We start from the raw sequence: 20,404 nt of genomic DNA, 5'->3' as shown, positions 1-20,404 counted from the left end.
TAGTAAACAGTTCTTTTGAGTCTTAGACAATGTTTTGTAAATTATCATACAAAAATAAACTACAGACATTAAAATTACAAAATTATATTCTTAATGGTAGAAATACAAATAAACTATCAAAATATAACAATTTTTATAAGTTAATTTATGTAGAAGATAATTTTATTTTACTTATAATGTGCCTGACACATGCGCGAAAATCGCGTCGACCTGCTAATCACCCGGCCGAAAATGTCGCCGACCGCAAAAGATAAAACTCTTTTTTTTTTGCACTCTTTACTCTGATACTACTCTTACTACACATACACACATTCTCCTATACATTTATATTCGCCTTTATCTTACATCACTTATTTCTTCATCTACGCAAAACATACGTACACAAGCATACACACATACTCTCTCATTCCTTCATATCATAACAACGGAGGACAACGTTTCTTGTGGCTTTACCTATCAGAAAAACATCTTTATCTAATCTAGAAATAGCTCTGTCGATTTGGAAGCATCTTCGTCTTATTCTAGAAGTATCTATTTATAGTCTTTTCTTTCTTGCGTATTTCACCTTAAACTAATTTTTCGGTTGAAATCTCCACTTCGCATCATCGCCAATAGCAACGGATTTCATAATCAATGTACGCTACAAGGATTTTCTCTTTTACTTTCTTAGATTCCCACAATATCTTACTAGATCATCCAAAAAAAATAACATATAAATTATTAGTTTAATAATAAATCTAGTTGTTTATCAAAGCTTTTTTATTTTTTTGAAAATGAACAAAATGACGGCTCTTGGCTTTTTTTTCCTATTTTCGACAGAAAAATTGTGAGTCTATTGTAAAAATAAATTGAAGTTTTTTACGTAAATAAAAATCCTTCGATGAAGCACTAATATTTAGTGCTTTTAATAAACATTCCAAATTTCATCAAAATCCATCGAGTGGTTATTGAATTATAGTGGTCACCGACTGGACAAACATTGTTTCGAGAAAAACGCATTTAAGGATTTTTTATTTGGATACTGTATTATATTTTCGTAACATTTTGAGCTCAATGGGTGAAGCTAAACTTTTTTTATATATTTTGATCCACTGAATCCGAATATCACAATTTTTAAAAAATTATAGTTTTCGGGATGAATTAATCTTTTTTTTTTATATTTTTGGCAACTTCAAAACGAAAGTATTCTATTCAAAATCTTGCTAAAGCTCATAGTTTCTGAGCTATACATTTTTGAAAATTTTTAAAAGAATTTTCCAATCTTACACTTAATTTATGTACTTGTAGAAATACTAATTAAATAATTACTTATAATTATATATTAGGTGTACAAATAAGTTTTCGCAGTTTTTTGTCAAAAAAATAATATTTATTGTGAAAGAACGGTAGTTTAAATTTAATCGAAGTATTGTCCATCATTAGCAAGTACTTTTTCCCATTTTTCAGGCAGCGTTCGGATTCCATGTCTGAAGAACTCCTTATCTTTTGAGGCTATCTACAAATCAACGCAATTTTTGGTATCTTCATATAATGTGAACCGGCGCAATGTTTGGTGAATACAACGGGTGGGGTAGTACTTCCTAATCAAGTGTTTTCAAATAATTTTTCACCGGAACCGCTACATGCGGACGAGCATTATCATGTAGAAGAATAATTTTTTCGTGTCTGGAGTAGTATTGAGGGCGTTTTTCCTTCAGAGTTCAGCTCAATCTCATTAATTGTGTTCGATAGAAAGTTCCAGTGATTGTTTCGCTTGGATTAAGCAACTTGTAATATACCACACCCCAGCTGATCCCACCAAATACACAGCATGAGTTTTTTTCCATGAATATTCGGTTTTGCTGTGGATGTTGACGCGTGACCAGGTAGTCCCCATGATTTTCTTCTTTTTGGATTATCATAATGTATCCACCTTTCATCACCAGTGACGATTCGATGTAAAAAAACTTTTTTTTTGTGCCTAGCAAGCAGCATTTCACTCATGCATAATCGGCGTTAAACATCTCTCCGCTTTAATTCGTATGGAACCCAATTACCTTGTTTATGAATCATTCCTAATGATTTTAAACGATGTGAGACTGCTTGCTTGGTGACTTCTAAAGTAAGTGCTAGTTCCTTTTGTGTTTGAGACGAATCTTCCTACAATAATTCCACTATTTCTAAATCCTTGTAAATTTGTGGCCTTCCACTGCGATCTTTGTCTTTTACGTCGAAATCACCGTTTTTAAACTTTTGAAACCACTCATAAATTGTTCTCTCACTCAAAACAGCCTCATTATATGCTTCTACGAGCAATCGATGCAGATTTTTTTAAATTAAAGAAGTAAATTAAAAGTTCCCGAAAATGACGCTTATTTGGCTCAAATTTAGACATTTTTGGATAAAAAAAATATATGATGCTAATAAGAAGTTAATAATATGATAGGGTTATGTTGCTCTTGAATGATTAACCTAATTTTCAAGCCGGTTATCATCTGCGAATTCTAACGTAAGCCTTGTGCAATGCCATTTTTCTCAAAACTGCGAAAACTTATTTGTACACCTATATATATATATATATATATATACAAGGAATGTTATCTTTAATACAATCTTCACGTGATACCACAATTTTAAATTGTGTGTATATAGACCACGTATGCTGGCTGGCTAAAATTTCACATCCTCATTACACTTTTTGCACTTTACAAGATTCGAAATAGCCATAATATAGAAATAAAATTTATTATTCTATATTCAACACGACTATCTGCAGGTACATCAACATCTATGTTACATTTTAATTTTTTAGCTGATGAACTTGTAATACTTTCTTGTTGTTTCCACAGGAATATTCATAAAATATAATGGGCAGGTCGAAAACGGTTGCTTTCTGCTTCCGTCTGTTACATATCAATTGTAGGATATCTCAGAAACTATTCATCCGATTAACTTGAATTTTGCAGAGAATATTTTTTAAATATCATACTTCAAGAAAAAAAAGCCAAAAAACAAATCCATTTTTAGAAAATCCTGACTGCATCTTACCCCTCAAAAGAAACTGAACATTACGCTGATCTTTATAGTAACGGAAATTAAGAATAATTATATTTATATAATATAATTATATTATATAATATATATATATACTTAATATACTAAATAATAACTTAATTTTTAAGTTAAATGATAACTGTGAATAAGTTATTTATTTAATTAAATTAGTTACAATTTTAATAAGATTAAATAATTACTTTATTTTTACAATAATAACTTTAATTATTATAATAATAATTGAATTCGTATCTTTTTCTATATTACCTTCTTCTACCCATACAATGTGGAAGTTTAGAAGATTAAGTTTTGTAGTCGGACAGTTGAGAAAAGGCGTGCACGGTACGAAAAGTGACGATTATTTTATGACCATACGAACATGCACTTAATGTGGTTTGTTTCATTTCCTCCTCTCTCTCCCCTCCATTAGCTCTAAAAATAGGCAATGAAAACACATTTCATAGATTAATCAAAACTTTCTGTGCATTCTATAGATTTACCAGAATATATACATTGACCGTGACATATACAAAAAATGATATTGAAAGAATGAATTGGTTCGCGTACTTCGTCTAGGGACAAAAACGTTGAAAGAAAATTATATATTCCGCTGCTGATAATAAGTTATTGTAAAGAATCGTTTCTATATTTCCTAACACAACGAAAAGTACATAGATTTCTGATGAAATTCTCCGATTTCAATTTTAATTTCAGAAATGGCCGAAGAGACACCGTTATGGCTGAGCCTCGAGTTTTTGGAAAATATTTTGCGGAAGGTGAAAAATGACAATTCGATCAGTGTGATCGATATATCTTCTAAACCGGCGACAGCTAAGGGGGACAACTATAGTAGCGATTTGTACAGAGTTTCAGTTGAATTTGCATCCAAACAAGATGACCGAGAAGTTATGAACAAAATATCCTTCATTGTTAAAGTCGCACCATCGGGAGATACTGTGCAAAGAAAAGTGGTAGGTATTATAGTCTTTTGTTTTTAAATTAGATTCACGATTGAGAGCATGATGCCTAGGTACAAGGAGGACGATCGAGATATGCGTTTTCGTCCAATTTGTGTTGTTGAAAATGAGGAAATAGCAGGTACTATAATTCTCCACGAGGGGGATGGTTGTGTTCAGGAATTCAGATTTTAGTACGTGTGATTTTATAAATAAACAAAATTAGTTAGGGCGAAGTTAACGTAACTGATTATATATTAATATATAATTTTATTATTTTATAAAAGCTAATGTAGGATTTTTAATAGGAAAAACAGTTTTATTACAATTTCTAATGGTTATTACAAAGCGCAGATCTTCTCTCTTACAACGCTCAACACTCACTACTCTTTGTCGCTCGTGCATTCATTCGTCGAATTCACACCGTCCTTTATTTCGTCCGTTTATCAGGTTACTTAAAATCTAACCGATACCTATCGCCTTATGCTAACAAACCAGCGTCTTTGTCGGCAGACCCAAAAAATAAGACGGCGACGCTTACCGTCTCCTACATTAATAAGAATAAAAAAAATATTATTTCTGTTACATAAAATTTATAATCTTATACGAGGTATATTTATTGCGATTTGATTAGCTACTCCGTTAACTATGATTAATTAATCGATTAATTTTCTTACAGCTCAACAGGTTATTTTATATTGTTGATTTTATGGTTTACTGTCTAAACTTAATGTAACTGGCAATTACATTTTGCATACGGTATTATTCATTTTTATACTCAATAATTGAGTTAAAGATAAATTGATTCCATTTCACAATTTTTTTACAGATATACAGAATGATTTATAGAGATTTTTTCATGCTATTGTTATTTTTTCTTGACTTTGTGATATATAACCAATTATTCCATTTTCTTCAGTTTTTAATTTTTTATTTACTTCATCGACTTATATAGTTATCTATTTTTTTCCTAAGGTAAAGGTACAACTATATATTTGAAAAATCAGATCCATCGAATCGACGCACTCTCTAGTGGCAATAGAAATCATCCTTTCTTACTGCATACACGTAGACACATTTATAACACTACGATCGTTCTCTTTGATTAGCTTCGTTATTGAGAGTAAGAATAAAGAAAGACAATCTAAATGTACGATGAAGCGTGTAATTAATCCTCTGCACTCGGCGCCGTTTCAAAACGTACCTACCGGCAATTCGACGCTATTCTTAAGTCATCATATTATATAGCATAACTTTTGAACTAAGTAAGGTATCGTGACGATGTTTGATTTATCTAAATTTGTCCACATCGATGAACATATATTTGCAAACAAATCAGAAATTATTTCTTATTATTTTATACAGTTATATGCTAGACTTACGTTGTCACGCACTGACAGCCGAGAGCAAAGGGTAAAATTGAAAAAATACGATTAATGATATAATACGTCGAATTATTCGCCTAGGTCGAGCAATCAAAGATCTTCGACACGGAAATATCGATGATGGAGAACCTGTTGAGGAAAATGAACGATCTAGTTGGACCAGCTCATATTCTTAGTCCACAGGTCTTCTATACTAAGAAAGAATATCCGGGGTTTCTAGTGATAGAGGATCTAGATCCACTTGGATTTCGCATGGCTGCCCGTCGAGCTGGTCTTGACCTTCCTCACTCCTTGTGTGCGATGCGAGCATTGGCTAGATTTCATGCGAGTAGTTTGGCCATATGCGAAAAGGTAAGAATCTATTTTATCGAAAAAAGGGAATTTTCACCTACAGGAGACATTACGGTTGTACACAAACGAATTTTTACTAGCTTTAGTATATTAGTAGTACACCTTTTAGGTATTATCGTGGTAATATATTTCGGTGAACTGGACAGCCAATTGTGAGAAAAAAGCTTCAAAATTTGCTTTTTTTATACTCGTGCTTATCTTCTTGTAAATTCAATTTTTTATCAATTGGCGTAATAGCGTAGGTAGTAGCGTTTTCGGCTGTCGATCCGATGGGTTTATGTCCGATTCTTCTAGGGGGAATCTTTATTTTATAAGTTATTTAAATATATAAGTTTAAAAAAATTTTTTAACATTTATTAATTTTTAATTATATACAGGAAAGAGAATGAAAATTATCACTAAAAAATTGGAAATATAATAATAAATTTTTAAAAATCTTGCGCAAATAATAAGAAACGATTATTTGGTTGAATTACTGTTATCATTTTATTCTTTAACCAGTAAACATCATATAAAAATATAAATAATTTTAATAGTAATAAATAACGATTATATATATATATATACTTTAATCATTAAAAATTTCATGCAAAAAATTTAATTAATTCAATAAAAATATTTAATAAATATTAATAAATGTGTGTGTGTAAAAAAATTGTTTTAAGCCTATATATCGAAATAACTTAAAAAAAAAAGATTCCCCCAAGAAAAGAATCGGACACTAACCCATCGGATCGGCAGCCGTAAACGCTATTACCTGCGCTATTGCGCTAATTAATAAATAATTAAATTTACAAGAAGATAAGCACATGTATAAAAGAAAGCAAATTTTGAAAGCTTTTTTCTCAAAATTGGCTGGCCAGTTCACCAAAATATTTTATCACGAGAATACCTTAAAGGTGTACTACTAATATACCAAAGCTCGTAAAAATCCGTTTGTGTACAACCGTATTGTCTCCTTACCAGTAGAAAAAAGCTTCAGGATTATAATGCTTACCATAAGCTGCAAATTTTGTTCCTATGAATAGGAGTGCGAAACTCGCGTAGCTCGATCAAAATGCATACATGCGAAATGTCTATCTGAAAGAATAAATGAAGTTCAATATCCCTTATAATCCTTTATCGTTGAACGTGTTCCAATGTTAGGCAGGCTTTTTCTTTAGAAAATTTAAAAAGGATTCTATGCGTGGATTTATGTGTAAACGGACATGATGTAACAATAATTATTTCGTAAATCATTTATTTGAAATTAAATATATGTATATCAATAATTAGATAATACAATATGTTTTTAGGAACCCGATCACAAAACGCTTTACACCAGAGGATTATACTACGATAAACAAACTTCCGGATTAAGATGCTTCTTCATTCTTGCAACAAAATCGTTAGCCGAACAAGTAAAAAAATGGCCTAATTTTGAGAAGTGAGTTCTATAAATACTTTAGTAAGTTAAAAAAGTTTTCATATAATAGAAACAATTTTGATATTGGTCAAATTTACTTAAGTTTTTCCATACATACGGAGGCACTACCAGATGTTAACTTTAGATCGATATAAGACTTGATGGTATATCAATAGTATTCCTTTAAGATGTTCCCGCATTGAAATTTTAAAACAAGCTGGCTAGCCAATTCCGAGGAAAAAGCCTTCAAGTTTTGGTATGTTTATATACCTGTAATATCATTAAATTATCAAGTTGAACGGTAACGTAGATACTAACGTACTTGCCTATCTCATGAGTGAATTAAAATTCGATTCCTCGTACGGAGATTTTTGGTTTAATAATTATAATACAATTTATAATCTTAAATAAATTCATAATTACAAATATTATCAAATTAAATAAGAATAATTTTATTTATCTATAAAATAACTGTTAATCTCAATACGATACTTGAATTACAATTAAAGAATTATATATAAAACTTCAATAGTAATCATTAATAATTGTACACAAAATTACAAAACTTACGAATGATAAAAAATTATACAAACATTTTTGTATAATAATGAAAGCAATAATGTTATTTATTAGTTATTTATCATTACTGAAATGTTATATACGTAATTATATAACTGTTGAAAAATTAAACTTTAACGATAATTCGAGTATTATAATAACTCTTTGACTGCTAAATGCTTTAAGTTGAAATGTTTCGCGTGTGCTGAGGACTAAATACTTTTGCGCGCAATGCCGACAGTCGTTATCAGAAAATAAGTAACAAAATATAGATACCATTCAAAAATGCAAATTTTACCTTTAAATTTCAGATGCAACTAATCCTAGCAACAAAAAGTTGACATTACATTATACACCTAAATTTTTCATGCAACTTTTGTTGTATAAACTTTTCTGCTACTATTATACTTTCGGAGCTATTTGGTGGCAAGAGTTAGTGAATCACCCTGTATATTAGAGATATACGAGAGAAAAAATTTCCACAATACGCATGAGACAGCAGTAAACAGTCAAAGTCTTTTCGCTGAGCGCGCATATGCGTCCATGGGCACTACCGATGGTTTTCGCTGGACGTATATCTGCGCCAGTAGCAGTCAAAGGGTTATTAACACGTTCGTCGCCACGTCACCAGATCTGGGTAACGGGTATGCTTCCGTGGGGGCCCCGTCACCCAAATATGGGTGACGCTCTTCTTATTCAAGTTAATACGACTTTCAGGTGGATTTTTAAACCGAATTTAATGGAATCAGTATTGAAATATAAATATAGGATATACAACATAAAAATACTACAAATATACATATTATACTATACATTTTACTAATTTATATAAGATAACATATTGCATATACTATCTCGTATGGTGTGCGTTGAAACATTGTAAACATATTTGTGGTGAATTCGGACACTTGGAACAATAGGTCGTAGTTTTTTTTACTAAATATTAGGTCTACCGGAAAGTTCTGTCCGTTTTTAGAATGAAACAAAATGAAACAAAAGGAAAAAAATTTTTTAGAGTGCAACAAAAAGGAGACCTGATAACAAAGTATCAAAAGGAAAATTATCGAAGTATCGAATGAATATCAAAGTATCGAATGGAATATTATGAATTTATATGAATGGAAAACAATACTCGAGTTACGTCCCTGTTATTTCCCGCTTATCGCTCTGTTATGTTTCGGCGCTCCGACAGTCGAATTTGTTCCTCGGGGAAACTCATTGCAATCGCGCTTGGCGACGAACGTGTTAAACTATTATTTTGTAGATAACATCAAATTATTAGTATTTAATTTGATAATATTGGTCAATATTGATTTATTTAAAATTATCAATTTTACGAATTATTAAAAAAAACAAATCTCTTCACGAAGAAACGAGTTCTGACCATTTTAATATTATAATTAAATGATTTACACGAATATAAACACAAGCAAGCGAAACATTAAAAATATTTTTCTCGAAATTAACTAGTCAGCTTGCTTAAATATTTTAATGCGAAAGTACTTTAAAAGTATGCTCTACTAATATACCAAGTCTTATACTGATCTAAAATTAACATCTGGTAGTGTCTTTTTGATAATCTAAAAAATCATGGATAAGAATAGGCTCAAAACTTTTCAACCAACCCTCGTATGTATAAGTTATATGTGTAAATAATTTTATTAAATGTATTCATAGATATGGAGAGAAAATTGACAAAATATCGGATAAAATCTATTATGAGACTAGCAAGGCAATAAAACACCGAGATGATGAATTTAATGTTATAAATCATGGTGACTTCTGGGTGGACAATATGATGTTTCGTTATAATGATGAAGGAAAACCGATCGATCATATCTTTGTGAGTATAACGATACGATTTCTATTCGTCGTTTCCCATTTTTCTTTGATCATTGGAAAGATTTTAAAGGTACATCGTTTCTCGAGGGAAAATGTTCAAAGTAAAAACAACCATTGATGAAAGCTTAGTTTTTCAACGATAAACGATTCAAAATATTTCTGAATCTCATAATTGATTCGACATGTAATAGATAATCGATTAATCTGTTTGTAAGATTTAATAACGAGGGAAAGAAATCTGAAAAGAATTTCTTATAGGACTGCAGGTATACATAAACATGCAGCTTGGTAAATACCGAAAGCCGGAAAGTTAAAACGTTCGAGTTCAATCAGATTTAGCTTATTCTTTATTTCTATGTAGGCTACCTAGTTTGGAAACTCATCAGCCTTTAAATTAAGACCAAAAGGTTTGCCATTTTGCAAAGGAAAAGCTATGCGCTCATATTTTTTTGTTATCCTCTACATCTGAAAAAAAACAATTCAACAATATCGAAAGATAAGATATTCAGTAAATCATGGTCGTCGTCTTCAAGTCACAAGATAACAACATCATCTTAAACAAATTATAAGTGACTTTATTTTTCGAAGGAAAAGAAACAAATCCAAATTCTATCGTATGTTTATCAAAAGAGAACATACCCGGAATAGATTTTAGGGTAAATTTTGATCGATGAAATTTACTATTTTTTTCTATATTCACAGGAGAGCGACTTCTTTATAGCAAAAGATAAAAATGTTCGGATATGTAACGTCAAAGGTACAACGACTCCTCGTATTGATACGCGTTATGAATAATGAAATAAACTCGATTTTATCGCGTACAGGTGTACCAAGAAAGGACCTGTCAGTACTTATCGCGATTAACACTAGATAATCCGACGATTGACGTATACCTACTTCTATCAAAAGAGCTCAAATATTTGTTTTTTTAAGTTATTAAGTTATTTAAGAAAAGACGTAGCAATTTTTACGTTTTTATATAAATTTATCTATTTTATGAGCGAAGATTAAATATTAACTGAATAAGAATAATAATATAATAACATCAACTTTAAAAAGAATTACGCGTAAAATTCAAAGAAATTCTTTACAAGTTACAATTATTTAAGGGGTAAGATGCAGTCTGAGGCGTGAAAAAAAGGAGAATTTTTAATAATTTTAATTTAATAATTTAATATCTTATAATAATTAGATTTGTTTTAAAAAACTGATTACACAAAATTTTTATATTATGTTTCAACTTGACTTGTACAAAATTCCAGAAAAAAATATTAATTAATAATAAAAATTATCGCCATCCTTGTTGGACCCCGTTTCGCATGAAGTGCTTTGCAGTGACTATCAAAATATTATGGGAAATAAAAGGCCTGGTGTTAATTGATTGTAATTTCTTTAACCAAAAAAAATCAAATTTTATTAACTAACAAATGATCTTAACTTAAATTCATTTTTTTTGCACTCTTTATTCTGATGCTTATCTTTACTCTGACGATTCTCTTTACTCTTTACTCTGATACTTCTCTTACACGCGACTATTCTCTTTACTCTTTACTCTGATATTACTTTTACCCGACTAACTAAAATCCGTCTTTTCTGTATCTCGCTGCTTACCGCATATATACACATACACACTTTCTCCTATATATATTCGCCTTTATCTTACATCACTTATTTCTTCATCTACGCAAAACACGCATTCACACGCATACTCTCTCATTCCTTCATATCATAGCAACGGAGGACAACGTTTTTTGTGGCTTTACCTATCAGAAAAACATCTTTATCATATCTAGAAATAGCTCTGTCGATTTGGAAGCATCTTCGTCTTATTCTAGAAGTATCTATTTATAGTCTTTTCTTTCTTGCGTATTTCACCTGAAACTAGCTTTTCGGTTGAAATCCCCACTTCGTACCATCGCGAGAACAACGGATTACATAACACAATCATCATCGTTAATACAATCATCACGTGATACCACAATTTAAAATTCCAGACCACGTGTGTTGGCTATCTGAAATTTGACATTCCCATTACACTTTTTGCACTTTACAAGATTCAAAATAGCCGTAATACAGAAATAAAGTTTATTATTCTATATTTGAAACGACTATCTTCAGGTAAATCATCTTCTATGTCACATTTTAATTTTTTAGCTGATGATCTTGCAACACTTTCATCACGTTCCGCTATTTTTGGATTGAAAACATCTTGCCTTTTAACGGTACGCGACTATACAGTCAATTAATTCGTTTCTTTATTTTCACCTTTCGATGTTTCTCCTTTCTTTTTGTTTCCACAGGAGTATTCATAAAATATAATAGGCGGATCGAAAACGGTTGCTTTCTGCTTCCATCTGTTACCTATCAATTGTAGGATATCTTGGAAACTATTCATCGGATTAACTTGAATTTTGCAGAGAATATTTTTTAAACATCATACTTTAAGAAAAAAAAACAAAAAAACAAATCCATTTTTAGAAAATTCTGACTGCATCTCACCCCTTAAGCAGAACACGTACGACAAAAAAAATATTCGTCGCTTTATTATTAGTATATTCTACGTTCAATCGTTAGTAAATACGGACATGTTTATCTACCGCTCCCGAGAGAGAATGTAAGTATTTAAATAATAATACATTATGTTGAGATACTGTGTAACGTATATTAGGTTTACACCGCAAATACAAGGATGAGCGACCAGTGTTCTATCGAGGTAACACTGCACCCACGCAGGTAACCGCGTGTTCAAGCGTATGACAAAAAGCTTTGATCATAGAAATTAACACCTCTTAAAATCGTTTATATCGGCAACAGATTCATTATTCAAAATACCGAAATGGTCAATCGTCGATGGAAACAAAACAATCCTCTAACCTAGCTCGTACAGAAAAGAGAATAATTAAAAAAAGATAATAGAAACTCGTGTATGGAAAGTGAGATGTATAAAGACTCGGAAGATTCGTAAAACTGGTTTCCCGCTAAATCAACCAAGTTACAAAACTCAAAAAAATGCAAGATAAGTGAACAAAAAAACAACACCATTACCAACAAAATGACTTCAAGACATAGCCATAAGCAACTCTTATGATCTACTCGACGATTCAGCAGAAACACAAAACACTACAGGAATTGTAATAGAAGAAAAAAAAGCAGTAAAACCACCACCAATATACTTCGACGCAGAAATCATCGACCCTCTGCTCGAGTTACTGGATGAAACAGCTGGTCTAAATAACTATGTAATAAAACAACTTAAGGACAACCAAGTGAAAGTACAAACTACCACACCGGATACGTTCAGAAAGGTAATAAATGCACTAAAAACTAAAAACGCGGGATACCACACGTATCAAGAAAAAAACGAGAAGAGCTATAAAATCGTAATTCAAGGACTTCATCCCAATTCCAATATAGTTAAAATAACAAATGAAGTAGACAAACTTGGCCACAAGGTAAAATTGATAAATAATATAACAAAATTCGATACCAAACAGCTGCAACCTTTATTTTTTATCGAACTTGCTCCTCAGGATAATAATAAAACATATACGAGATTAATATCCTGCTTAATACAATAATTAAAGTCGAATCACTAGAACTAAAAGAGAAATACCTCAATGCACACGATGCCGGGCCTATGGGCACACAAAAAATTACTGCAACAGAAATCCTGCCTGTGTCAAATGTACAAAAAAACATTTAACAGCACTCTGTCCTCAAGAGGGCAAAATCGAAAACGTCATATGTGTAAACTGCAACGGTAACCACCCAGCAAATTACAAAGGATGTCAGACGAGAAAATTACTACAACAAAAACTGTATCCAACGCTAAGGAAAAAGTATTGGAAAAACCTAATCTAGACGATCCTTAGAATGAAATTCACTACAATAAACAAAACGTAAATGCCAACAGGGATAATACACCAATAGTTGAACACACCGAATCAGAAGCAACGCCGAAGTAACCAAACGAGCACATACAAATACAAAAGACTTAAACACTGAAGAGACATCAGGCATTAAAGAACTATTAAAACAATCAATTAAAAATACAGAAATCATAACCACAATGATAATAGAGCAAAATTCTCTCTTAAAACAACAAATGTAACAAATTACCACAATGCTACAATTATTAACAAAAACGGTACTCAATAACAAATAATGGATACACAAATAAAAATAGAGGTTTGGAACAACAACGGATTACAACAACGAATTCAAGAAACCCAAAGCATTCATATACACGCATGACATAGACATTCTACTCGTATCTGAAACTCATCTCACAGATAGAAACTATATAAATATTCCATACTACACCATGTATGACACAAAACATCCTTCAGGTACAACGCATGGTGGAACTGCTATAATTATTAAGAACGAGATAAAACATCATCTACACAGTAAAACAGTTCACAATTATCTTTAAGTCACCACAATTACCTTAAAAACTCAGGGAAATGCACTTAAACTCTCGGCTAATTATGCATCGCCAAAATTTACAATTACAATCGATCAATGGAACAACTTTTTCAAGGAACTTGGTAATAAATTTGTAGCAGCTGGAGACTTTAACGGCGAGCATCCAAATTGGAGATCAAAAACAACTTCACCACGAGGTAAAATTTTAGACTCATACATAACCAACGCAAATCTAGACATCCTCACGACAGGTGAACCAACATACTGGCCCTCAGCTTATAACAAAATTTCCGACTTACTAGACTTCGGCGTCCTAAAAGGCCTAAAAACCTAATTCACTTAAAAACCGAATTATCTTTTGATCTCAGCTCAGACCATTCGCCTATAATAATAACATACCGGAACAAACCTATATAAAAAATCTCCAACGCTGTGCAATGGAAGCACAAAATGGATGATCTTTAAAGAAACTTTAAAATCCAAATTAAATTGTAATATTCCGCTCAAGACCTCTTTACAAATAGAAAATGCAGTAATCAACCTAACAGATGCTATACAAGAAGCAGCGTGGGCATCTACATCTCAAAATGTTTTACGCAGAAAAATTCCGTCATATCCTAGCATTATTTTGCATAAAATAAAAGTAAAAAGGCAAGTTAAAGGTAGGTGGCAGAAAAATAAAACAAAGAGTAATAAGAGACTACTAAACAAAGTAACTAAAGATGTTCAGCATAACATACGGGATCACAACAATGCAGAATTCGAAAGGTACCTGACATCACTTTCACCTCACGAAGATACTAATTACTCTCTTCGTAAAACAGCAAAAAGATTCAAAAGACCAGTAAAATCAATACCAGCCATACGAAATCTTGACGGCTCATGATCGAAAAGCACAGAAAAACAAGCGGAACCCTTCGCAACAATCCTTGAACACATATTCACAGCACAAAACTTCAATACTCATACATGCACAGACACTAACGTAAATGACGTCGGAAGCAAAACACAATCTCATGAAAACATTAATAGCACAACAGCCGAAGAAATTAGAATGCTAATATCACAAATCAAAATAAGAAAGGCACCAGGTTACGATCTAATAAATGGCAGAATACTAAAAGAACTGCCACCAAAAGCAATTAGGATGCTCAAAATAATATTTAATGCAGTATTACGAGTCCATTACTTCCGAAGTACTTGGAAACTCGCGGAAATTATAATGCTCCCTTAACCTAATAAAGATCCGCATGATGTAAATTATTATAGACCGATATCGCTCTTACCATTACTATCTGAACTGCTGGAAAAAATAATATACAAGAGAATGAAAAGAATAATTTCTGACAAAAATCTGATTCCTGACCATCAATTTGGATTCCGAAACAAACACTCCACCGTTGAACAAGTACACAAACTAACTAATACGATAATAAAAGCTTTAGAAAATAAGGAGTAGTGTTCCGCCGTCTTCATAGATATAGAAAAAGATTTCGATAAAGTGATCAAGGATTATCTACAAATAATTAATAAACACTTTCCACACTCGTATTACAAGCTCCTAAAATCTTACCTTCCTAAAAGAACATTTTACGCAAAAATAAAAGACACTCATTCCAACATCAAACTAATCAAAGCTAGGGTTCCGCAGGAAAGTATCATCGGATCCATTCTTAACACCCGGCAGACATACCAATAAACGCTAACTGTACAGGCTTAATATTTTCAGACGACACGCCAATGCTTACCGTAAACAAAGACCCACAACAAGCAATGTTATTTATCAAGGTTTTCTGCAGTAAAAAAAACAATGAAGATAACGTAAACTAAACCGCAAACCCATTTTTTCAAAAATGGGTTAACTTTGCTAGTAATTAATAAAACAATCTTAATTTTAACATAAAAATTATTTTACAAAAAAAAATGTTGAATTTGTTTTTTTTTTTAATAACAGAAGTGTATACATTTATTTTTATTTCAAGGAAATTTACTTTTTCTATGGAATTGTATTTTCTTAAGAATTGAAAACGTTATTTCATTGATTTTGAAAGTGACATAAGTCCAATCATAGCCAAACATATTATTTCTTAAATAATGTTAATTATACTAATTAGGATGGCAAATTTGACACCCTTAAAAATCCAAAAATATTATTCTATGTTACTGATATCTACATTTTTAAATTTAATTCAACGCAAACCCTTCAATATCTCGATTCGAACATAAATGGATTTACGCCATTTTCAAAATAGACGGCTCATATTCATATCCAGGCATTTATTCCGACAAGATCTAAGATATTATAAAACACTTATGATTGCCATCTTCAGGATCCACTTTTCACTGTATATTTTCGGGCCATTTGATCCGTCATATCAATTTCAAATAAAACTTTACTATCTTTTTCAATTTCAACAGACTTATGTTTTTTATTGGATTTACTCTTGTATATAAGATTATTGTTATTTCTCTTCAAATTGTTAATTCTTTCTTATTTTTTCTAATGATGTCAACTACGGAAGATTCTTAATTATCAATTTTGTTGCTAATGACAAAATTGTAATGAAATTATCTGTCGTCATTGTTCTCCCTCAACCGATATATTGTTCCATAGGTTTTAGAACGACAAATTCACCCAAAGGTATAGATAATCTAATCCCATCTTTTCCTAAGTAAGGAAATACATTTACAAGACATTTACTTTTTATATTCGACATCAATTAGAATTTGATATCAAACTTATTTGACTTGTTTGGCCTATATTGCGTAAATGTACATCTGGCTTTGGTCGGCATTAATTGTTCATCGACTGTAATTGCAGCTCTTTGTTTATAACACATTTGACTATATTCAATGAATTTATTCTACAATTTTAGAGCTAATGTAAATTTATCTATTTGCAATCGTTAGCTTCTTTCATTTTTCTTACTAAAACAAATTAACCGAAGAATTTGGGCGAAATTTATCCTGCTCATTATTTTCGAGGAAAATTTTCAAAAGTAAAAAAGTATATTGCTATATTCAAGCGTCAGATGTAAACAGTTGATCTACGTTCCGTAGGTGTCGAAATTACTCATCTCGGTATATGTAGATATATTACATAAGATTTTATATTAAAAAAGACAAAAAAAGAAAGAATTAATTATTTACATATTTCAGAAAAAGTCATACAAAATTTTAGAAAATCAAATGAGCAGAAATTAAATAATGATTATAAGAAATGTCAAACAAATCATTTTGATCCCATTTGCTAGATCTAGTGTTAAAATGAAAAAAAAAGAAAGAAAGAAAGAAAGAGAAAGAGATAGGCCACACAGATATGTGCACATCGATCTTTCGACTTACTGACGATTTCTCAAATACGAATACCTCTTCTTTTCAACGTCGCACCGATTTCATTTTTAATTATCGATAAAATCAAATGATCGAATCTTCTGATTGTGTTGTTGCAGGTGGATTTCCAAATGTGTGTTTATGGATCCCCGGCATTTGATTTGCAGTACTTTCTTAGCACCAGTACGAACAACGAGGTGTACGATAATTACAAGGACAGACTAATAGATGAATATTATAATACATTGTGTAACATGATGAAACAATTGGACTGCAAAACTCTTCCACCGAGCATGAAAGAGCTTCGAAAGTCTATCAAGGAACGCGAGATAATAGCGATGATAAGTTCTTTTACGGTTCTTCCGTATGTTATCGTAGATAAAAATGAAGTAAAGGATGTCAACGAGATCATAAGCTCGGATGGCGTTTATAGTGGTGTCGCTCATAAAAATGACCTTTATCGTGAAATAATAAGCAAGAGAATTCCTTATTATGATCAATTAGGATTACTGGATCTGTAATAAATCTATGAGTTACGGGAGGCCTATGTTCAGCAGTGAACAACTATGGCTGTGTGATGATGTGATGATGAATAAATCTATAATAGAATGTTTTTTATATAAATTGAAACAGAGATAAATTTCCTTATTATCTATATACTTTTTACCTAACGTTGCCGGGGTGTCAGAGGCTGCCAATACTCCAGTTTTATTCTTAATAATTTAAATTTAATTGAACGCCAGTTAGTTTCTTAACTAACCAATTAAAATTGCCCGCTCATATAATTACGACTAGCGTTAATCGACTTGAGACAAATACAAACTGAATTGCGAAATATCAGTAAATCAATTAGGCAAGAAAGGAAGGTAATTGAGTAAACTTACATATTTTCATTAATCCAGAAGACATTGAAACCTGATTCTATTAATATTAACTCAATTTCCGCAAACTACCTTGACGATACATTTAAACCAAATGTAATTGACCAATCATTATCGTCAGCAAATGAATCAAACTGAATCGAAAACTTAGCACCAATCATAGCTAAGGAGATCGCTAAACTTATTAATGAAACACGATGCAATAAGTCGCCTTAAGTCTACTTGATCAGCGGCAAGATACTCAAGGAAACCACCAAGTGCAATAAGGATGCTCACCATAATCTTTAATGCTGCCTAAAGAATTAAATTTTTCCCAGCTTCCTCGAAAAGAATTCAGTTTCTAATGCTTACAAAGCAAAAAAAAAACTCCACTTACGGACTTTATATATGTAAGATTTTTTAATGGTGGTGGTATGATTACTTGGATATCTGAGGATAGATATATTTTGTCAGAACGGCCGAGTGTAGGGTTGGGGGAATTCGAGAAGTGTGCGTGTCGAGGTTCCTAGAATTATTAATAAACAATTTCTTTATAAGTATCACCAAGTAAAAGTTATTCTTTATTTGTCATATGTGTAATGGTATAAGTATAGGTGGGTGAGAGCATGTATCGTTGAACGAAAGAGAAAGAAACCGTTTCGTTGGATTAGAGTGTTTGTTTAGGATGTAATGTTACACCGTCTGGACTTGTCGCCTTTGTGTGGCCCCATCGAAGTCTCTCGAACGTTCCCGATACAAAAGTGTAGGAAGAGTCTTTATTCAGGATCAGGATTCATCGCGGAATTTCTAGAAGGAATGCTAGGAAATAACGAGAAACGTAGGCGACGGAAAGGACCGGTAGCCGCATTCCGTTACAGTTCATAGTTTATAGGACGAGTGTTAGGTGTGAAAGAAAACGAGAAAGACTAAAGATAACGGGGGACGGCAAAGGAACACGAAAGACGACGATAGGCGACGATGAGTCGAGTACGGTGAGTCCTTCGCTAATTATGACGGTTGTCTTCTGATTACGGCGTAAAGAGTAATACCTAACATCTCGTGGCGATAGACTATGAATTTAGATTATAGATGCTTACCGTTCTATCTCATTATATTCTTAAATCGTTTAATAATTACTGTTAAACATTTTTAAATAAATCAATCAAACTACTTTCTTAAATAAATAAATAAAAATCTTACATATAGACCTATTTCACTCCTTCCTCTAATGTCGAAACTTTTGGAAAAGATAATTCTACGTAGAATAAAATCAATAATTAACGAAAATAAGGTAATAACTCTCTAACAATTTGATTTAGAAGCAAATTTGCTACGATCGAAGAAATTCATCGAATGACTAACATAAAAACATCGGCTATCGAGATTAAGGAATGCTGCACTGCTATTTTTCTAGACACAGAGAAAGCATTTAACAAAGTGTGTCACGAAGACCTCCTATCTAAAATCCAACAATATTTTCTTCTATCCTATTACCAACTATTTCAATCTTATTTGGAAAATAGATAATTTTTTGTAAAAGTCCCAGACTCTTATTCAAAGGCATTTAACTTTGAAGCTAGTGTTCCCCAGGGAAGTATATACTGGATCACATTTTATAAACCCTATTTTCACTGCAGACATTTTTATTACACACGATACTGTGATATTCATGTTTACCACGGGTATCGATGTCATTTTCGGAATCATTTCCATCATACGATGGATTTTCATCATCAACTGAATCGGTTTTTTTAACACGTTGAGTGCCACGCGAATTCTTAAGGGAATCTCTTAAATGTTAGTACTAAAAAAAGAATTAAGTGTTAGTTACCGGTGATTGACGTGGAAATCAACGTGTTAAAAATGAAATTCAAATTTATAAATTGAACCAATCATACTTAAAACAAAATAAATCTATTATAATTAAAAAAAAGAAAGATAAAAGAAAATTAAATAAAACTTCACAAAGTTATGAATTTAATTACGCTCACTATATACAATGCTTCTGTGCCAACGTTCAAAAATATATTTAAAATATTTGACAAAAAACCATAACTAAAACGGTCCGCAAAATAAAGACGATTAGTTCGAGTGAATACAATAATACTGTATCATTGAAAATAGAGGAATAAAAAAGATCTCTTTAGTCTCTATATAGTACAGTACTCATATACATACCTATACTCGGATTGTAGGTAAGATTTTGTTGTCTGCCGGGATGTTATTACCGAAAAAAATTTCTGCCGTATAAAA

At 31.7% G+C, this 20,404-nt stretch overlaps 1 protein-coding gene across 1 annotated transcript; it reads left to right on the top strand.

Annotated features, from left to right (window-relative positions):
• Positions 1 to 3,749: 3,749 nt before the first annotated feature.
• On the top strand, positions 3,750 to 17,847 carry LOC122514395. The gene is made up of 6 exons (XM_043631189.1): positions 3,750 to 4,004; positions 5,355 to 5,402; positions 5,456 to 5,725; positions 7,021 to 7,151; positions 9,366 to 9,531; positions 17,411 to 17,847. The coding sequence occupies exons 1-6, from the start codon at positions 3,750 to 3,752 to the stop codon at positions 17,810 to 17,812; spliced, it is 1,272 nt and encodes a 423-aa protein (XP_043487124.1). The 3' UTR covers positions 17,813 to 17,847.
• The last annotated feature ends 2,557 nt before the right edge of the window (positions 17,848 to 20,404 follow it).

The sequence above is a fragment of the Polistes fuscatus genome, unplaced genomic scaffold, assembly GCF_010416935.1.
Source record: "Polistes fuscatus isolate 324 unplaced genomic scaffold, CU_Pfus_HIC Scaffold141, whole genome shotgun sequence".
NCBI classification, from domain to species: domain Eukaryota; kingdom Metazoa; phylum Arthropoda; class Insecta; order Hymenoptera; family Vespidae; genus Polistes; species Polistes fuscatus.
This window is presented reverse-complemented; position numbering and strand designations above follow the sequence as displayed.

What these genes read in the sequence shown, in the direction of transcription:
- LOC122514395 (XM_043631189.1), top strand. Translation starts at nt 3,750, where the DNA reads ATGGCCGAAGAGACACCGTTATGGCTGAGCCTCGAGTTTTTGGAAAAT. An exon ending in AAATGGCCTAATTTTGAGAA is followed by an intron (nt 7,152 to 9,365) that starts GTGAGTTCTATA and finishes ATGTATTCATAG; the next exon opens with ATATGGAGAGAAAATTGACA. An exon ending in AACCGATCGATCATATCTTT is followed by an intron (nt 9,532 to 17,410) that starts GTGAGTATAACG and finishes GTGTTGTTGCAG; the next exon opens with GTGGATTTCCAAATGTGTGT.